At 30.6% G+C, this 19,635-nt stretch overlaps 2 protein-coding genes and 1 pseudogene across 3 annotated transcripts in view; 2 read left to right on the top strand and 1 right to left on the bottom strand.

Moving 5' to 3' along the window:
* Positions 1-1,193, top strand: part of LOC111390189 (ankyrin repeat domain-containing protein 11-like) — a 13,336-nt gene extending 12,143 nt beyond the window's left edge. For both annotated transcript variants that reach the window (XM_023015195.1, XM_023015194.1), the window contains exon 5: positions 464-1,193. In XM_023015195.1, coding sequence (XP_022870963.1) covers positions 464-1,084 — 621 coding nt within the window. In that variant the 3' untranslated portion in view covers positions 1,085-1,193. The remainder of the gene's footprint in view (positions 1-463) is intronic.
* A 1,980-nt stretch (positions 1,194-3,173) lies between these two features.
* Positions 3,174-5,582, top strand: LOC111390184 (annotated as a pseudogene).
* Positions 5,385-18,267, bottom strand: LOC111390188. The gene is made up of 3 exons (XM_023015193.1): positions 18,158-18,267; positions 6,354-6,505; positions 5,385-5,648 (listed from the first exon to the last, which is right to left on the bottom strand). Exons 1-3 carry the CDS (start codon positions 18,210-18,212, stop codon positions 5,631-5,633), a joined length of 225 nt encoding a protein of 74 aa, XP_022870961.1. The 5' UTR covers positions 18,213-18,267; the 3' UTR covers positions 5,385-5,630.
* Positions 18,268-19,635: the final 1,368 nt, after the last annotated feature.

The raw sequence follows: 19,635 nt of genomic DNA, 5'->3' as shown, positions 1-19,635 counted from the left end.
GATTCCATCTACCACTTTTCCCGCGAAGTAATATCGGTGCATATGCAAACTAGTCTTGTATAGCCTTTCTATCGTAGAAGTAGATTGAAATGACAGTTTGTGGGCACCTGTCGTGCGGTTTGATCAAGGCCTTCTGGAAATGCCCTAGTTTTTCTGTTTGGTATTCTGAATAATTGTCATTGATTGTAGCACATCATCTTGCACAAAGTTTTAAGGTAGCTAGAGGTGCCCAACGTAATAGAAATCACTTTCTGTGCTTGGTATGCAGCAGGACCATACACACTTGGACAGCACAATGGATGAATTTTTTGTTTATTTTTGTTCTTTAATACTCTGTGGCTTATCTTAGTGAAAATAATGCAAAGTAGCTTTTATGAATCACGTAATTGTAACTGTAATTTGATCATGCACAACTCAATAAATGGTGAACTAATCGTTACTCAATGTTCCCTTGTGATTGCAGAAAGCAATGTCCCATTATAAGAGGCAGACAGAAGTCTCTAGAGTTATAAATGAAGAGAAGCTCTCACTTTTGAGCATGAAGGTTGAGTCCATTCCTAAATCGAATCAGGAAGAATTGAATGAAGAGAATGATAAAGTTGAGGAGCTGTCTTCAGCTGGTGATATGCAAGACACTGAAGATGATCCTCCAAACTCTAACGAGGTGGTTGAGCATCCAAATTGCTCTCCGATGATGGAAGGGAGTTCTAGGAACCTGCATCAGGAGCTCAGTGTACCTGTTATTATGAACATAATGGAGGAATCAGAAGAGTTGATTCCTGCCTCGGACCAGGTCAACAGGGATGTGGATATGGATTCAAATCTGGAGATGCAGGAGCATATTGCCGAGAACCATTTATCCATGGATGATGAAGGATCCGGTACTCATTTGCTTGCTGGGATTGAAGAGGTGCCTATGGAATCTGCAGGTAATGTTCAGGAACTGGAGTCATTTTCTACTAAATGTGGTACCTTACTTAACTCTGACATGCCGTCTGAGGCATGCGAGGGAATAATGCCAGAGTCTGAGTACGGGATAGTAAATTTAAGCCGGATACATAATTCTCCTGAAAGTACACATTAAAACAATTTATTTTTCTCAAAGTTCTTGGAATGCCATTTCGTATTTCCAATCTCCATCATCCATGTTTGCTGTTCGGTGCTCTTCATTGATAAGATTAGTGTTTTTTTCAGTTCTATTTACTCCAATTTTGTGCCCAGATGTGAAATTTCGGCCTCTCGTTTGATTTTCGTCGTGGTTGCGACTTAATTTTTGGTCTTATAATATAAAAATAAGTCATTTTTGATTTTCAACCCGTCCTGTTTCAAATTTATTTAAAATAAAGCTTAGCTTGTAAGTTGAATTCGGCATCCTAATGTTCTTTATTACCTCAACATGCATTACCTTAACATTTTTTTTTTAAATCTCATTGAATAGAAAAAATTAAAAAAAAAAAAATAATGAGTGTTGGAACTTTGTCTCTCAAAGCAGTTCATTTGGTTCTCTTCTCCTCCTCTGCTTCTTTATTGAAATAAGCGTTGCAGATAAATATACTGTATTATGTGCACATTCGAGTCTAACAATTTGCATTAAATTATTGCTTTAAGTCTAGTCGAAAACAATGACTACCGTTTTAGTCGCTCAATTTTTATTTTTGTTAATTGAGAATCTCTGAGAAAAAGATTTTGATTCTTCTCTTTTGCAAATTCAAAATTGTCAATTTATAGTCAAATAAAAAACACTATTAATTTGGCACTGAATATTCACATCATTTAATTTACTAAGTGAATTTGATTGCGAATTCTAATGGCTACCTTAAACTCCATTTGAGAATTGATCTTTCGAATTAATTTTTATGTTTTAGCATAAAAACATTTCCTTTTGATGATGGAAAATGAAAATTTTTCAGAATGAACTTGAATCTTATAATTTGAAAATTTGAGTCCCAATTTGGTTTTGGTAAAAAAAGTTGATAAAAAATTAAGTAAAAGTCAATAATTAACTTTAACTACAAAATTCATGTGATCAACAACGTTTATCAATTTTCAAAATATATTGAAAATTTAATTTTAGCATAACTATATAGGACTATTGAAATAATAAAAGATTATCAGCCTTGTTATATGTACGTATTTGTTGACAAAAAGTACGAAAAATAATGAGGTGATATGTAGTTTGACCATTTATTTGAATTCACACAGTAGATGTAGAAGTAGCTTAATTGATCTAATATTGCTGCCGGTTTCCCTCTAAATTTAATGCTTTCGTAACATCTAATAAATTAATACAATTAATAATATGATATAATTTTGAAGCTGAGATGTTGCAATTTGATTAGTCCAATATGAACGTATGGGTTATCAAATTTGGTTCCCGACGCAAATGCTTTCTTTGAGTCAGTTGGAATAGATCTGGAAAGAACTACAGTCTTCATCTCACTTAAAATTTTGAGACACACACACACACACCTGGTCTCTTCATGGTGACGAATCCTGCTGCAACGAATGTGAGCTATTGTAGACCAATAAATGTAAGAATATTTTCATTAAAGTAAGAGTTTCTTAAAAATTATCGGAAAAATGCGATCAGCCCCACAAGATTGTTTTCTTGTCTATGGATAATGGATATAGCAATGAGTAGATTCTAGGGAGGCTACTCTTCTTTTTTCTCAATCGAGCCATTTTCGATGTAATATCCCCAACAATCTTAAGACAACGTTTATCGTGCTAATTTATATTATGTTAATAAATTCGTTTACCTACATATAGCACTGCAGTCTTTATATGAACTTACACGGAACACCTCTCTCTCTCTCTCTCTCTCTCTCTCTATGTACTTTCTTTAGGAAAGAAGCCTAACCACTATTCCAACCAAAATGGGAATGGGCTAGGGTTATTAACTGGTGAGCAACGAGAATATCAGATATGGCACAGATTTATTTGTGCCCAGAACAACAAATATTTCGACTCTTTTCTCTACCTCAATTGAGAGAATTCATGGCTTCTTCTTTCCATATCCCAAATCTTGAAGGACCTCTTCTTCATAAATCCCACTTTCTCGGTCATCCCAATTTCTCTAGGGTCTATTTGATTGCAAAAATGGAATTTGAATGGAAATAAAACGAATTCCAAGAAATTGAATAGCGTAAAAATTATTTTCCTGAGAATTGTAAATGAGTCATGCTATTGCAACAGAATGCTCAACAGATGGCTTGACAGAACACACACAAGCACATGGGGGTCAAAATTTTTTATTCAAGTGGAACCCGCGACAATGTGAGGTGTAGTCACCCCTTCTGGCAAGCTTCTTCTGGCAGTTCAATAAAATCTATTGTAAATTATTGTGTTTGATTTGTATAATTTTTCACGTGAAAAATGTTAAAATGAAAGTATTTTTAATGTTCGTTTGACTTTGTTTTACATGAAAATTTTCAATTAAGGGATAAAATTTACTGAAATTTGGGATTAAATTTGTTTCAATTGCAAATAAATAAATAAAATCATCTATCTTTTGGTGTTCGTTTGACTTTTTCTTACATGAAAATTGTCAATTAAAGGAAAACATTTTTTTACAATAATTCTTAAAATTTGTTTCCATTGCAAAAAAAAAAAAAGTAATAAATAAATAAAAATTTGTTACAGTGATCAAGAATTTCAATTCTCACCATTTTGGTGAGAACTCCAATTTTTCAATTTCATGGAAAATGATGACGTGGCTAGAAAGTGGGAATTTCAATTCTATGAAAAATTTTGGACAATCAAACAATTAAAAGTTGGAAAATGGAATCCTTTTCCTTGGAAAAAGTGGAGTAATCAAATTGTGCGAAGGGTCCGTTTAATTACAAAGATGAAATTTTGGTAGAAAGAAAACAAATTTCATGAAATTGAATTGCTTAGAAATTGTTTTATTGGGAATTATCAATTAATGTTTGATTTGTATAATTTTTCACGTGAAAAATGTTGAAATAAAAGTTCTTTTTGGTGTTCCTTTGACTTTATTTTACATGAAAATTGTTAATTAAAGACATATAATTTACTGATATTGGAGATAGAATTTGTTTTCATTGTCCAAAAAAAAAATCAAGAAAATCATCTATCTTTTGGTATTCATTTGATTTTGTTTTACAAGAAAATTATTAATTAAAGGAAAATATATATATATATATATATATATATATATATATTTTTATAATTAGGGATAAATTGTGTTTTCATTGCAAAAAAAAAAATTAGAAAGAAAGGGCAACAGTAGCGTAGTGGGAATTGATTTTCAAGGAAAAGGGAGAAAATGTCTAGTGGCAAGAAAAGTGAGAAAACCAATTACCTGGAAAAAAAAATGCTATCAAACAGTCAAAAAATGAAAGTTGAAATTTGAATTCTATTTTTCAGAGAAAATAATGTGCTATCAACAGGCCTAAATTCATTCATAAATCAATCTCCGTAATTCCAAAACAATCCTCAGCTTTCAAATCTACTCCCTAAGCCAAATTCAACCACTATGAGATATTGGGAGGTAGAGGCCTCTGCGATGGAGGAGGCCTCCAACAAGAATTGAAAAAATCTCCCACCATCCTGGAGGCGGCGGCAGCACCACCAGTGTACAACCCTTGAGATCAAGAAAAGCAACAAGCAGCAGCATCAGAAATATCTGATATGGATTTGTAAAGGAGTTACTACTGGTGGATTTCCAAGTGGCGAAAAAGGACTTAAAAGTTCATTGAACAAAATCGGCCCCTTAAAAAGGGAGGATCATCCATTGTTTACTCCAAGCTTTGTAAAGAAGCCTAAAGCACCAGATTTGCCACGTTTATTGCCAGGAACGATAGCCATTGTCAAGAACTCTAGCAACCACTTTTACATGTACTTTTGTATTGTCCAAAAAATTACTGAAGGCAAGGCTGGGTTTCTGGTTGAAGGTGGAAATTGGGATATACTCAAGAAAAACCGGTGGTTTCTTGGTCACGATCAGTTACAGCAAAAATTTCATGAAAGAACGTTTCCATGTTGTACAACCACTTCACAGAATATAAGGATTTCAAGAGGCTGATCTTGAACTACAATTCAACCACGAATACTTTCGCTTAATAGGATATTTTTGGTGGAGTCACGCTCCAGCTTGACGAACTAGAATGTCATGAAAATGGGACACCGATGGTGAACCCCAGGTCTGCTATCCTTGAGAGCATGGTAGAGAAGAACATTTCGTGATGTAAAATTATGTTCACCTATTATGAGATCTTGCATTCACAGTACTTTTTGCACAATAATACATAATCAGCAACTTAACTGGGTTATTTAGCCTTTTTTTCTACAAGTAGGGCATGTTTGATATTCGATATCTTTTGTTTTCAAACGAATGAAAATGAAATGTAATGTGATCAGTGTCAAGCCAGAAATTCATTCACTTCCATAATCTCCAACTTAATCCAAATCAGGACAAGAATAGATAACTAATTCACGTATCTTATTTCCTCTCCTTTTGTGTACAAACAATCAATCAACGAGATAGCAGGCTCATAAAGTTTCAAGAAAAAGGACTCAAGTCGGAATTCTCCAGACATGAAAGGATGGATACGAAAGCCAAGAACTAGTTATAATGTTGTTCTTCAATGCAAGATTCCGTGAGATGTTCAGATACAGCCGCCCAACTGTCAGATGAGAAAATGATCAACAAATAGTAAGGGAAAGAGCAGTTGATAAATGCCAAAGCAAAGATTTGAGAGCAAAAAACAAAGACCAATTGTCACTCATTCAAGATTTGGATTCTAAATGAAGTGAGGATATATGTACAGGTGCAAAACTGTGCCACTAAAATTGCTAAAAAAAAAATCCTCAATGGATAGCAGTAATATTCCGACCAACCACCAAAATTTCAGTTGTTTTATACCACAACTGAAATACAATGATAAATCTCCTGGATATTTAAATGCTTCAATGGAATGCAACCGGCACATTGATAATAGAATAATTAAAAGTGGATTTTCGCCATTAAGTATTAATTAAATCAAATCGAGGCTAGCTTAGTTCACCTCACATCCATTTCTTGAAACATCGATTTCTTTGATATTTCTTTCCGAAGAAGAAACGAATAAAAAAAATATGGCGAAAGTGGAAACTTTGGTTTCCAAGTGTGTGCTTTGAGACCAAGAGGTGATACTAAATTAGTAAATCCATAATATTCCTATAGTTATATGTACTCGACCAAAGTTTTCAAGGTGTGTTTTGAGACCAACAACTGGAAGAATTGACAGGAGAAACTTTCAAGCAAAACGTGGTCTGAAAGACTAAGAGATGATAAATTAATAAACCCATAATATTCCTATAGTTATATGTACTCAGTGGTTCTTACACACCAAGATAGCCTCGATCTCTTCTTGAGACACCGGTGTCCTTTTGGGTTGGTCGGAAGCCTTTCCTCCCACCGACATGTTGGATGGAGACCTTGAGAAAAATGTTTGAGAAGCATCTCCCACAGCAGATGTTTCTTGATGCTGAGATGCAGCACCTGAATAGGAACATCTTGAATTAGGTAGATGCACAGGAAGACTTAAACATTAATCCATGTCTTGGGTGAAATTCAAACATTTGATGCATCATTAATGCATAAAATTCAATTTCAACATATTAAGGCCCATAAGTTGAATCACTATTTAGTTCTCCCCTTCTCAAAAAGGAAAGCCAACGCTAAGCATGATCAAACTTTACTGTAAACAATACATTCCAATGTTTCCCAAATGGTTTCAAGGAACTATACCTGTGTGTGTGAGAGAGAGAGAGAGAGATCATGCATCAACAATTCTCAAATGAAATTTCAAGCTTGTGTAGAACCAATCCCTGACACTTTACTATAGTTAAAATGGAATCAATGACAAGTCCAGATATCTACCTGAAGCAGTTGCTCCTTTATACACGAATGTCCAACATACAACCAATTCATCAACCATACTAGCACTCACTGATTTAACTAACTGATCACAGTTCATTTCCCTCCATAATTACACAAAGAATGGAGAAAGAGTTTTGACTGAAGAATAGAAACATCTAGTACAACATATTTGCTCTAGTTTGGATCATATTCACAACCTCCAAAAAAGAAAAAACGGCAAAAGCAAAATCCTTTCGTAAATCTTAAAAGTATTAAGACTTGCTAAAAAATTATAATCCAGTTTTATTTGCCAATATTTCCCATTACACAAGAGTCCCAAAGTATGCATCCATAAATAAATTTTCATTTTCTTTACAATTGAGTAGACAACGCTCCCTTTCTGATAGTCTTTCTAAATTATTTCCTCTAAATCGAAAATTAGATCTTTGAGGGGCCACTCTTAGAGTGACATTCCTAAAGTTCATCATCCTTTGATCCATCTACACTATGAAGATAATGAGAACATTGGGATAAAAATAAAATAGAAGCTAAATTAGAAATAATAAATGAAAATATAAAAATTAGAACAGCAGAAATAAAACATACTAATTAAGATATAGAAGATTTTAACATACAGATTAAAGAATTATTAGATTTAAAAGTAATAAAACCGTCTAGTAGTCAACACAGATCAGCAGCCTATATAGTTAGAAATCATAGTGAAATAAAAAGAGGAAAAACAAAAATGGTTATAAACTATAAAAGATTAAACAACAATATTGTAGAAGATGGATATAAGATACCAGATAAGGATATGCTAATAAATAAAATACAAAATAATAAGATATTTTCTAAATTTGATTGTAAATCTGAATTTTGGCGAATGAAAATGATAAAAGATTCTATTCCTTGGACAGCTTTTACTACTCTATTAGGACAATTTGAATGGTTAGTCATGCCTTTTGGATTAAAAAATACACCCTCTATTTTTCAAAAAAAGATGGATAGTATATTTAATTCTCTTCCATTTTTTGTGTATATATAGATGATATTTTAGTACATAGTAAAAACTATAAAAAAAATATATGAAACATCTAGAGATAATCTTGAATAAATTTATAGAAAATTGTTTAATTATAAGTAAAAAGAAGATGAAAATAAATAAACAAAAAATTGAATTTTTAGGAATAATTTTAGGAGACAGAAAGATTCAGTTAGAGCCACATATAGTACAGACAAAATTGAAGAAGCCAAGAAATTAAAAGCCTTTTTAGGAATATTAAATTATGCTAGACATTTTATTACAGATTTAGGAAGGAAAATAGGACCATTGTGTAGTAAATGACAAAAGTATTTTAATCAATCAGATATAGAATTAGTTAAAAAGATAAAAGCAGAAGTTAAAAATTTACCATCATTAGAGTTACCATTAGATAGTGAATATAAAATAATAGAAACAGATGGTTGTGAATTAGGATGAAGAGGAATTTTATATTCCAAACCAAATAAATATAGTAATAAAAAAGAAGAAAAAAATTGTATATATACTAACGAATACAAGATAAAAGGAAAATATTTAACTAGTTTAGATTATGAAATAATGATCATTATACATAGTATAAAAAATTTTAAATTATTTTTAAACATTGAATTTACAATTATAACAGGTTGTGAAGTATCCCGAATAATTGTGAATTTGGTATTAGAGCCAAGAACAGTAAAAAACTATATAGTTTATGAAAAGAATCAAGTATTTAAGTTTCGAATTTTTAGGAAATTATAAAAGAAAATATAACTTAAAAGCAGCTTCTCTAATCTGTAATTTTGATAATAAGTTTAGACATACTTTACATAGTGAAGATAAACAGTTAAATAATATTGTAGACTTGTAAATTTAGAAAGGATCAATTCAAATAAAAGAATTGAAACTTTCTTAGAAAATATAAATAAAAATATAAAAATTTTAGAAACTAATCTAGGATATATTAAAAACCAAAATACTAAAAAGAAAATCTAATAATATAGGAGAAACGGAATCTAGTCCTAATTTAGAAAAATTGGAAAGCATAGTTAAAGCATTAGAAAATAAAAAGTCGACAGATAATAAACAAGATTTAGATAATATAATAAATAAACTAGAAAAATTAGATATAGGTAAAACTAAAGAGCCTAGTAAATTTAAGAAAACTAAGTAGACCTATACATAATGAATAAAGGAAAACAAATCGTTGTCAGTAGTAGTAAATTATAGGTAATCCTTTATTAAGACATTAAGTAGAAAAACAGAATCGGAAACAAGACTAGAATCTCTAATAGATATATAAGAACAAATAAAAATGTTTAGACAAAATAAACTGAAATTAGTGAAAGCTTTAAACATATATAAAAAATGAAATTTACTTAGCAAATCTTTAATATATCAATATTATGGTGAAAGATATGTTTCATGTACATATGAAGATCAATTTATATCTCTAGATTTAATAGAAAAAGAATGTTATAAAGAAATTGTTAATAAAAATCTTCAACAGACTCATTTAAGATTAATAATAATAGGAGTAAAAGGGCTTTATAGAGAAAATTTAAGAGCTAAAGTCTTAGTATGTTTATATGACAGTAGATTCGGATATAGAACAAGGATTATTAGGAAACATAGAATTAGATATGAATAATAAAGGCGAAATAATATATTTTACACCAGACTATTTAGTTAGAACAAATAATTTCTATAAAGATATTAAAATAGGAGTAAAAAGCAAAGGATATCAAATGAAAAGAGATGAGGATAATTTATTAATTTGCACAGGATTCATAAGAAGATTTAGTGAAAATAGTACTACTAATTATAAATTAGAAAATAATCAAATAATTACATTATTATGACAAAAAAGTATAAAGGCTATCCCAACAAAGAAATTCTCTTCAGAAACGTATGGAAGATTAAATTGAAACTTAGGAAATTTTCTACAAAAATCAATATTAATACCAGAAAATAATATTATGTACAAAAATAGTAATGGAACTTTAAGTATTAGATTTGGAAATTATAATTATCAAATAAAACAGACACTGCATAATGAGAAAGAAAATGAAGGAGAATGTGGATATTTTGAAATAGATGACTATGAAGGTGAAGACGAAATTAATGCCTTTGACGAAGATAGTGAAGAAGATGAAAGTGAGGACGATGAAAAAGAATTTGGATATATAGATATGGAATATTACAGAAATCTTAGAAAAGTTAGAGAAATAGAAACTAGAATGTTAATAGAAAAAGATCAAGTAGAAATAGAAACCAAGATGGAAGAAACTAGCAAAAGAGATAAAATGGAAACAGATCAAGAATTTGGAAAAAGAAAAGAACTCATAAATACAGAATACGATATAAGAGGTAAATATCATTTTTCCCCTACAAGAGATTTTGAATGGACTGATAAAAAATATAAAAGCCTAGGAAAAAGACAAACGGAAGAAGAATATAGTTTACCATTAGCAAGCGATAGAGGATTAATCTTAGAGTTAAATAATTGTAAACCACAAGACAGATCTAGTACTATAACTAAATGAGAAAATTCTGTAATTAGAGCGTATAACAGTGTAACTATACAAATGACTATAGAAGAAATGTGGGCTTGCTTAGAAACTTATTTAGGAAAGACTGCTTTAGATGTATACGTTATAACAAAAAGACTAAAACCATATGAAATTAGATTAAGAATGGCTGGAGAAGATAATCCCAAAAATTTTACAAGCTTTATTAGAGAATTAATTATAAGTTCTGATCCCAGTAGAGATAACACTTATGAACAAAATAAAACTTTAGAAGACTTAGAAAAATTAAGTATTAGTAATATGAAATACATACAACCATTTTTGTTAGATTTTGAAAGATTAACAAGCGCAGCAGAATTAGCATTAGATTACCCTATAGTTGAAAGATTATATAGAAAGATACCACCACCTTGGAATGATAAAATTAGAAAGAATATAGAGTCAAACCCAACAAGGGAAATAACTTAAGTGTCACTATAAAATTTATAACTGATAAATTAAAAGAATATTGTGTAGAGGAAGTAGCTAGAAAGTAGATAAAGAAATTAAATTATTCTTTTTGCTCAAATTTTTATACACCACAGACATATGATTATAGAAGAAGAAAGAAAAAATTGTATAAAAAAGAGAAAAAAACAAAAATTAGACAGTATTAATGTCCTAGCTAACCATTTTAGACAGATTCATAATCAAATAGAAAGCAAAAATTTTAGTTTCTTTACAATAATTAAAGGTAGAAAGCCTGGAATATATAATTATTGACTATAAGTACTACAATAAGTAGAAAGATTTCCCGACCCCCTTTCAAAGGATTTTATACGCTTGAAGAAGCTTTAAATTTTTGTAGGGAAATGATATGAATTAATTTTCATATATCCGAAAGAATTAGACAGACCATGCAACCCCTCTCTCAAACTTCATCATCATCTTCATCAATACAACTTTGTAATAGTTGTGAAACTATAACCAAAGTTGTTAGAAATTTAAATCTTAGAAAGCATTCTTTAAAAGAAAGACTACAACTCCTTGAAGATCAAATTTCTTCATCCCAACAAACTATTAGTAAATATCAAAATGAGATTCTTAAATTGCATAATAGTTTAGACAGAATTAGTTCTAGAAATTATTTTTATAAAATAGAAAGACTTATTGAACTAACATATTCCACATCTGTAAGACAAGAAAAGACTTTATACAAATTAGAACAGAAAATTAGTGATTGCGCCAATATTGTTCGAAGGTCTATAAAGAATTTCGTTGTACAGGAAATTATAAATTTTGCTCAAAATTTAAGTTCCTGTCATAATGAAAACAGATACTTCCTTAGACATGGTCCCAAATACGATGCAACCCAAAATTCAGCCTTTCTTAGACACAATTATCCAATAATTTCCTTTGATTATACAATCTTTGAAGGAGAAAACCTTATTTACCCAGTTTTACAGTTTGGAATGATAGATACTATATACATATTAAACAGATCTTTCCTATTTTTTTCATCGAAACTTAAACAGATTCTTGATCAGTTAAAAGACCATCCCTTAATGGTTCAATTCATTTCTATACCCCCTTGTGTAAATAATGACATTGTAATTTCAGCTTATCATCGTATTTTAATTTATGAACGAGCCAAAAGATTTAGACCCTCTTTGAGGACGAATATTAAAATAAAAATTAGACAGATTGATTATGAAAGAAGAATATCAGAAACCGCAGCCATGATGGAAGTTCAAAATAATGATTTCAGATTAGTAGCACAATGGAACAACGGAATTATTTTCTGCCAAGAGCACATTGCCATGAAAATTAGAGCAGAAAAAATTCTAGTACCAAATGTTGAACAAAAGAATTTATATCTGATGGCGTTTCAAGAAAATAATGGAGAATTTACAGAAACTCAATCAAATACGGAAGAGGAAGCATACATATCTGATGGAACGATAATGAGATGGATCCAAAACTAGAAGAAGCCATAACAGAAATAATGGACAGATAAAGACGAGATAGAAAGACGGAGAAATAATTAGCAAGACAAGAAAGTCAAAAAGAAGAGGTGTAAAGATAAAGCTTTTGAACATATTTCAAACATCTGCAAAGTTGATTCTCATATTTCAAGAAAAGTCAAACGTGAAGACAAAAGTTGTCAAAAGCATCTTTTCAAATAATTCATTCCTTAATGACTCACATGGAGAATTGTACATTATTCTTTGATTTTAGATCGCACACTTGTAAAGTTTGCACAGTATTCTTCAATAATTGATAGCACACTTACAACACCAATAAAATAAACATGATGTGCCAGCGTCTATAAATACTCAAACCTCTCACGAAAGAAAACACACCCCGAGAAGAAAAGCAAACTATCACACTTGTACTAAAAAATCTCTCCACCATCTTTGTAAATTCAAAGACATCCTTGTAAATTCAAAGATTTCGTAATTAAAGTAAATTCTTTTCATATCTTCTATTATTTATAATTTTCGTTTACTTTAGTTATTTTTCGGGCAAGGCCTAAAAGGGAAAACGCCAAATGAGCAATTAATTTATACACAAATAATATTTTATTTCTGTTTCAAAAATATATTTTTAACGCTCTTAGCATCTTTATTCTAGATTTCATGACCAAAAGATAAAGTAATCCTTTAAGTCAAGTTGGCTAATTTGTGTCCCAATTGTGGGAATTTGTTAAAACCTTTTTAAATATAATGAAAATCTTTTTTGCTACAATCTTAAACATTCTTTAAAAGGCTAAGAAAAAAGCTAAAAGAGAGTTTTAAAAAAATGTTTGAAGAAATTAATTTGCTGAACGGTAAAGTACTCAAATGTCATTACAAACATATCGTTTTAAAGTTCTAATATTTTATGTTTTTAGAGTACACTGTCTTACTTGTTCATTGGAAAGTTTTAACGAATATATTAATACTTGTTTAAAAAATAGAGAGGAAGATTAGTTATTGTAGGAAGCCGTATTTTATCCGCTCTAGATAGAAATAAAGGTGACCCCTCTTTACAGATCAAGAAGCAAATCACTGGGCTCTCTATCTCTCAGTGTCAGAGTTTCTTGATAAAAGATCCTAAAGATTGTAAAAAAAGACAACAACTAGCAAAGATTATAAGAGAAAACAATAAAAGAAATTCCAGCAAAACTAGTTAGACATTTTTAGCAATAGAACTTTCATAGCAAAGATAATATAAATTGATGTAGAATTTTTTCAAACTTTTCAAACGTATTAAAAATCTTTTAAAAAGACCTTGTCTTCGAAATTAATTGTTAGTAGACTTTTTCTTGAATTTGGTATATTTGATATTCAAAATGTGTTCAAATTTTTTAAAAATCTTTAATATTTGAAAGACTCTTTCTTGAATCTTTAACATTTGGCAGACTTTTTCTTAAAAAGAATTTATTACGAAGAGTTTACACAAAGACTCTTTATTACAAAGATTTTGAACTCTTACTAGAAAGAGTTTGTTTACAAAATTGGTATCTACATAGAAAACATTTTAGTTGTCCTTTTCCTATAAGATATTTTTCTTAGTTGTTATTTTCATACAAGAACCCATTGGACCCATTGGACCGAGCGAGGGGATGGTTCTTATTAGAAAGAAAGCATTGGTACCGTACTGGCTTGGCACGCTACGACTGATACTGCACTCCTACCATACCTTCTCTTTTTTTATGGATAACATAGAGCTCTATATAGTATCCCCCTCCCTACTAGGACAAGTTTGGAAGCTAGGGATACTAATTCGCATTGAACTGAGCGAGGGGATGGTTCTTATTAGAAAGAAAGCATTGGTACCGTACTAGCTTGGCACGCTACGACCGATACTGCACTCCTACCAAGCCTTCTCTCTTTTCTTATGGATAACATAGAGCTCTATATAGTATCCCCGTCCCTACTAGGATAGGTTTGGAAGCTAGGGATACTAATTCGGGAGCAAGACTTTTTCTTTGAAAGTAGTTTTCGTAATAAATTTTTTGCAAGAAAATTCTTGTAGCAAATGGTGTTTGTCAAAGAAAGAAAATGAAACACTTTGAAAATGACAAGTAAGAAAATTTTCTACGTAAATTGACCCGTTTCGGTTTAAATGACAACTAAGATACAACTAAAATCTTGTATGAAAATGACAATTAAGAAAATTTTCTTCTAGGAAAAGGACAACTAAAATATTTTCTACGTAGATACCAATTTTGTAGACAAACTCTTTCTAGTAAGAATTCAAATTTTTTGTAATAATGAGTCTTTGTGCAAAGTTTTCGTAATAAATTATTTTCAAGAAAAAGTCTACCAAATATTAAAGATTCAAGAAATAGTCTTTCAAATATTAAAGATCTTTCAAAAATTTAAACATGTTTTCAATATCAAATATAACAATTTAAAGAAAAAGTCTACTGCCAATTAATTTTGAAGACAAGGTCTTTTTAAAAGATTTTTAATACGTTTGAAAAGATTAAAAAAATTCGACACCAATTTATATTATCTTTGCTACTAAAGTTCAATTACTAAAAATGTCTAACTAGTTCTGTTAGAATTTCTTTTATTATTTTCTTTTATAATCTTTGCTAGTTATTGTCTTTCTTTACAATCTTTAGGATTTTTTATCAAGAAACTCCGACACTGAGAAATAGAGAGTTCAGTGATTTGCTTCTTGATCTGTAAAGAGGGGTCACCTCTATTTCTATATAGAGCGGATAAAATATGACTTCCCATAATGAATAATCTTCCTATCTCTCTATTTTCTAAACAAGTATTAATATATTCGTTAAAACTTTCCAATGAACAAGTAAAACAGTGTAATCTAAAGGCATAAAATATTAGAACTTTAAAACGATATGTTTGTAATGGCCTTTGAGTATTTTACCGTTCAGTAAATTAATTTCTTCAGACATTTTTTCTAACTCTCTCTTAGATTTTTTCTTGACCTTTTAAAGAAGGCTTAAAAGTTAAAACTGTAGCCAAAAAGATTTTCATCATATTTAAAAAGATTTTAACAAATTCCCACAATTGGGACACAAATTAGCTAACTTAACTTAAAAATTACTTTATCTTTTGGCCATGGAATCCAGAATAAAGAGGCTAAGAGCGTTAAAAATATATTTTTTTGAAATTATTCAGAAGCAAGACATTTTCTTTGAAAGTAGTCTTTGTAATAAATTTTTTGCAAGAAAATTCTTGTAGCAAATGATGTTTGTCAAAGAAAGAAAATGAAAACACTTTGAAAATGACACGTAAGAAAATTTTCTACATAAATTGACCAATTTCGGTTTAAATGACAACTAAGATGCAACTAAAATCTTGTATGAAAATGACAACTAAGAAAAATTTCTTCTAGGAAAATGACAACTAAAATATTTTCTACGTAGATACCAATTTTGTAGACAAACTCTTTCTAGTAAGAGTTCAAAATCTTTGTAATAAAGAGTCTTTGTATAAATTCTTTTAAAAAAAAAGTCTACCAAATATTAAATATTCAAGAAAAAGTCTTTCAAATATTAACGATCTTTCAAAAAGAACTTGTCTTCGAAATTAATTGCTAGTAGACTTTTTCTTGAAATTGGTATATTTTTCCTTTTTCCAATTGGTACAATGTATTCAGTTATAAGATCATGTGTTAATCCAGAAGCATACACTCATACTATTACACAAGTCAGAGAGTACGCCAATCATTTCTTCCAGTTAACAGAAAAAAAGGCCTACCTCTGTTCCATCTGTTATTAAGTCCTGTGGTGGGATAGGTTCGTATTTATTCAAAAGAATGTTACTTATTGACACTCACTTAACAGAACATCAATGCAAGCTCTTTTCGAAAGCAGAAAATATGCAAGTATGCCCAGTGTCCCTTCAAAAAATTGGTCATTCAATGCCCAGTCATTTCCAATTCATTTTGTGCTACCTCAACTTACCCAGTTATATGTATAACTTCCTGGGCATCCAATTCTGTATATTAATGTTTGATAAACTTCCCAAGGAAACAAATAAATGCATTTTGAGTTAGAAATTGTCATGTATCTAATGTATCCAAGACAAAAGAATTCTAAACGCAACAAAAGAATGATTTACAGTTGTGGAAACACATATGATGATATGAAAATTGTCTAGAATTTTCTGTTCAAGTTTGCATATGTCACAATTCACTACACATGATGCATTGCCCAAAACAATGAAAAATGAAGATGAACTGGCCTCAAACAATTGAATTAGAGAGTGAATTTCAACCACTGACAATTTTATTAAAAAAGACTGCAGTAGTGAATCGGAGAAGCTAAAAGGACCCAATTTAGGTGGAAAGTGGCAACCATAAAGTAATAAAAACACATCTATACTTTGGAAAAACCTAGTGATGCAGCCACATAGGCACCTGTGGGTGCACCACTGGAGGAGGTGGCGATAAGGGGACTCATGGCCTTCTTGGGGTGTGACTCACTTAAGTTCTTCTAACTTAAGCGCCAAGCTACCAAATTAATTAAGTTTCTTAAGGACTTTATGCTACCTAATTTCTATTGCATTAGTAGTTGTTAGTTGGGTTCTTGAAGGATTCTTAATTCTCAAAGGACCTCTATATCAATTAGGATTTTATAGTTGGGAGTTATTTAAAGGATTGTTCACCTTTCATTATTTTCTCAGTTTTGATGTTTTAATTAAAAAAATCTGAAGATTTTTTCTTGAAAAGTTACTTATTGGCTTTAATTTGTGTGCAAATTATTGTTCAAGAAAGTGTCATTCTTGATTATGCTTCCTGCTATGTTACCTACCATCCAAGTTAAGTACTAATCACAGGTAGTTCTATGAAAACATTGTCAAGTTTTGTTGGCTGAACATTGCAACTTAACCCTTTAGGACTGAGAAGTTTTATGTATGAGCACCTCGATCCAATATCTAACGAAGTTACAAGACACATGTGCAGTGTTGTACACCTATCATAATATAGGTCATTGAGCTGCATTCTTGTTTGAATAGTTTATATGGAATAATACCTAATTCTTAAAATTTGTACTCTGCACATAGATGTTAGATAATCTTATGTTCAGATATGTCCATTCCCAGTATCTAATATGAATCATAACAGAGTACAGACTATATTCATAAGTACTAACCATATTTTACATTCTACGTGCAGATAAAAGGCATCTATTAAGTAATAATCGAAAAGGTAATTACACTTACAATATCACAAACATAATTCACTTCCGTAACCATCAGAAATTGAGATAACGAACCACGAGTACAGTATATAAATCAGAAGATACGATTCTTCAGAGCCAAAACTCTTTTACAGAATTTTAATTCTATGAAATATTGTATCTATCGATACTCTTGACTTTCCTACAAAATTGAGATCTTTGAGCATGATTTCCACAGTAAATTAACAATTCAATTTAAGAAAGCAAAATCATACAAGAAAACTTAAATTTTTATTATATGCACTATATAGTATCAAAATTAGGTATTACTTCCCTTAGAAACTGAGATAAGCAACCTCTAAAACATCATATTAAACGGAAGATAAAATTCTTCATAGCCAACACTCTGCAACAAGAATCTGATTATAACAGATATCATTATTATCAAGTCTTTGATTGTTTTGAAAAATTGAGATCGAGAAACATTATTTTCCATAAAAAATAAAAAAATCGAACAATAAATATACCAACTTTCTATGTGTGGACATAAACACGTAGACATCAATTCCAGTATATGTAAACATATGCATACGTGCATACGTGGAAAAAGGAATTACCGGAGGAGGATTTGGGATGCCTTTGAGGAAATTTGATGCGAGGGATTCTCTTCATCTCTGCTTGCGACTGTTTCTTTTTTTTCCCCCTCTTTATATAAAGAATATTTCAATTTGCATTTTAAGGAAAAGATAAAAATATGATGAGTTAATTAAAGAAAGGTCCGGATGCTTTTGATTCCGCTGCTCGCACCCACTTTGTCTGAAACTAGGATTTTTTGCTTTTCAAAATTTTGTAGTATTTTCAATATTTTTATTATAATACGTGAAGTTAAATATGAGTTATATGTCATCTAGAATCCTACATAGTTAGTGGTTAGTGTTTACGAAATATTACATTGACTCAATGCTCACGTCATACCTCATGAACAACGTTGGAGGACGGCCTATCCTTTTATCTCGATACCTTCTACAAGTAAATGATTCATATATCGCATCTCGACGCAATCTCGTTCAGATGTCACAAAGCTTGGTACCCAACATAGAGTTAATAAATCATATGCGAATGGTGCAGACCACTTCTGACCGATTTATGTAGATGATAGGTTGAACAAAAAAAAGTGCTAAATCAAAAAATTGAATCGAAATTGTTGGCTTGATCCACTGAACAGATATGTTTCACAAACTCAAATTTAGTGGCCAAAGTGAATCTCTTAAAGTTAAATGATCAAGATAAAATTTTGCTGAAAGTTGAGTGATCTAATTGAAATCTTGCTTAAATATTTTTAAATGATAATAAAATAAAATAATCACATCTTTCGATTCCTACCCAACCACCCATCCCTAGAGTAGATAAACGTGTGTGCCTCGATTAACCATTTTCTAACATCTAAGGGCAGAAGGACATTAGAGGTAACTATTTTGATAATATTTTTTTTTTAAAAAAAACTTCTTTTTTTGTATATTTGTAAAATATAATATGAAAAATTTGAATGTTATTATGGTCGTGAGAATGAGTTTATAACTTAACTGGTAAATGTCTTATTTCGTGGAAGCAAACACTTGTGTTCGAATCCTAGAACCGTAATATTAATTTTCCTTTTTTTTTTTTTGGGAAATTTGCACAATTAATGCTTAACTTTCAGCCTCTATAACAAATACACCTCCAATCATTAAATTGAATTTTTCAGTCCCCAACCTTTAGTTTCTATTAACATTATTTGTCCTTTTTACATAATTCTATCAACTTCTTTCCTCCCCCAACCTCAGAACCCTGGCTCGCCCATATAGCCTTTGCATCCCACCCTCGGCCCATCATATGTATGTATGTGGGAAAAATGAAAAATATATTAGTAAAATTATCAGTTATGCTATCAGTATTTTAGAGCGACTCATCTTCAAGATTTTTCCTCATATTTAGCCTTTGTTTGGATCTTTTTAAATTAAAGCTTTTTATTTCTTTTACTCATTTTTAATCACATACTTATTCAATAAAATATTTTGCACGTAAATTCAAAACTTGTTCCTTTTTAACAATACAT

This window comes from Olea europaea, unplaced genomic scaffold, assembly GCF_002742605.1.
Source record: "Olea europaea var. sylvestris unplaced genomic scaffold, O_europaea_v1 scaffold657, whole genome shotgun sequence".
In the NCBI taxonomy this organism is placed as follows: domain Eukaryota; kingdom Viridiplantae; phylum Streptophyta; class Magnoliopsida; order Lamiales; family Oleaceae; genus Olea; species Olea europaea.
This window is presented reverse-complemented; position numbering and strand designations above follow the sequence as displayed.

Bases quoted from the DNA above. Each gene is read 5' to 3' on its own strand.
- LOC111390188 (XM_023015193.1), bottom strand. From the start codon at position 18,212: ATGAAGAGAATCCCTCGCATCAAATTTCCTCAAAGGCATCCCAAATCC. The intron at 6,506-18,157 runs GTAATTCCTTTT...GTTCCTATTCAG, and splicing joins GCATCCCAAATCCTCCTCCG to GTGCTGCATCTCAGCATCAA.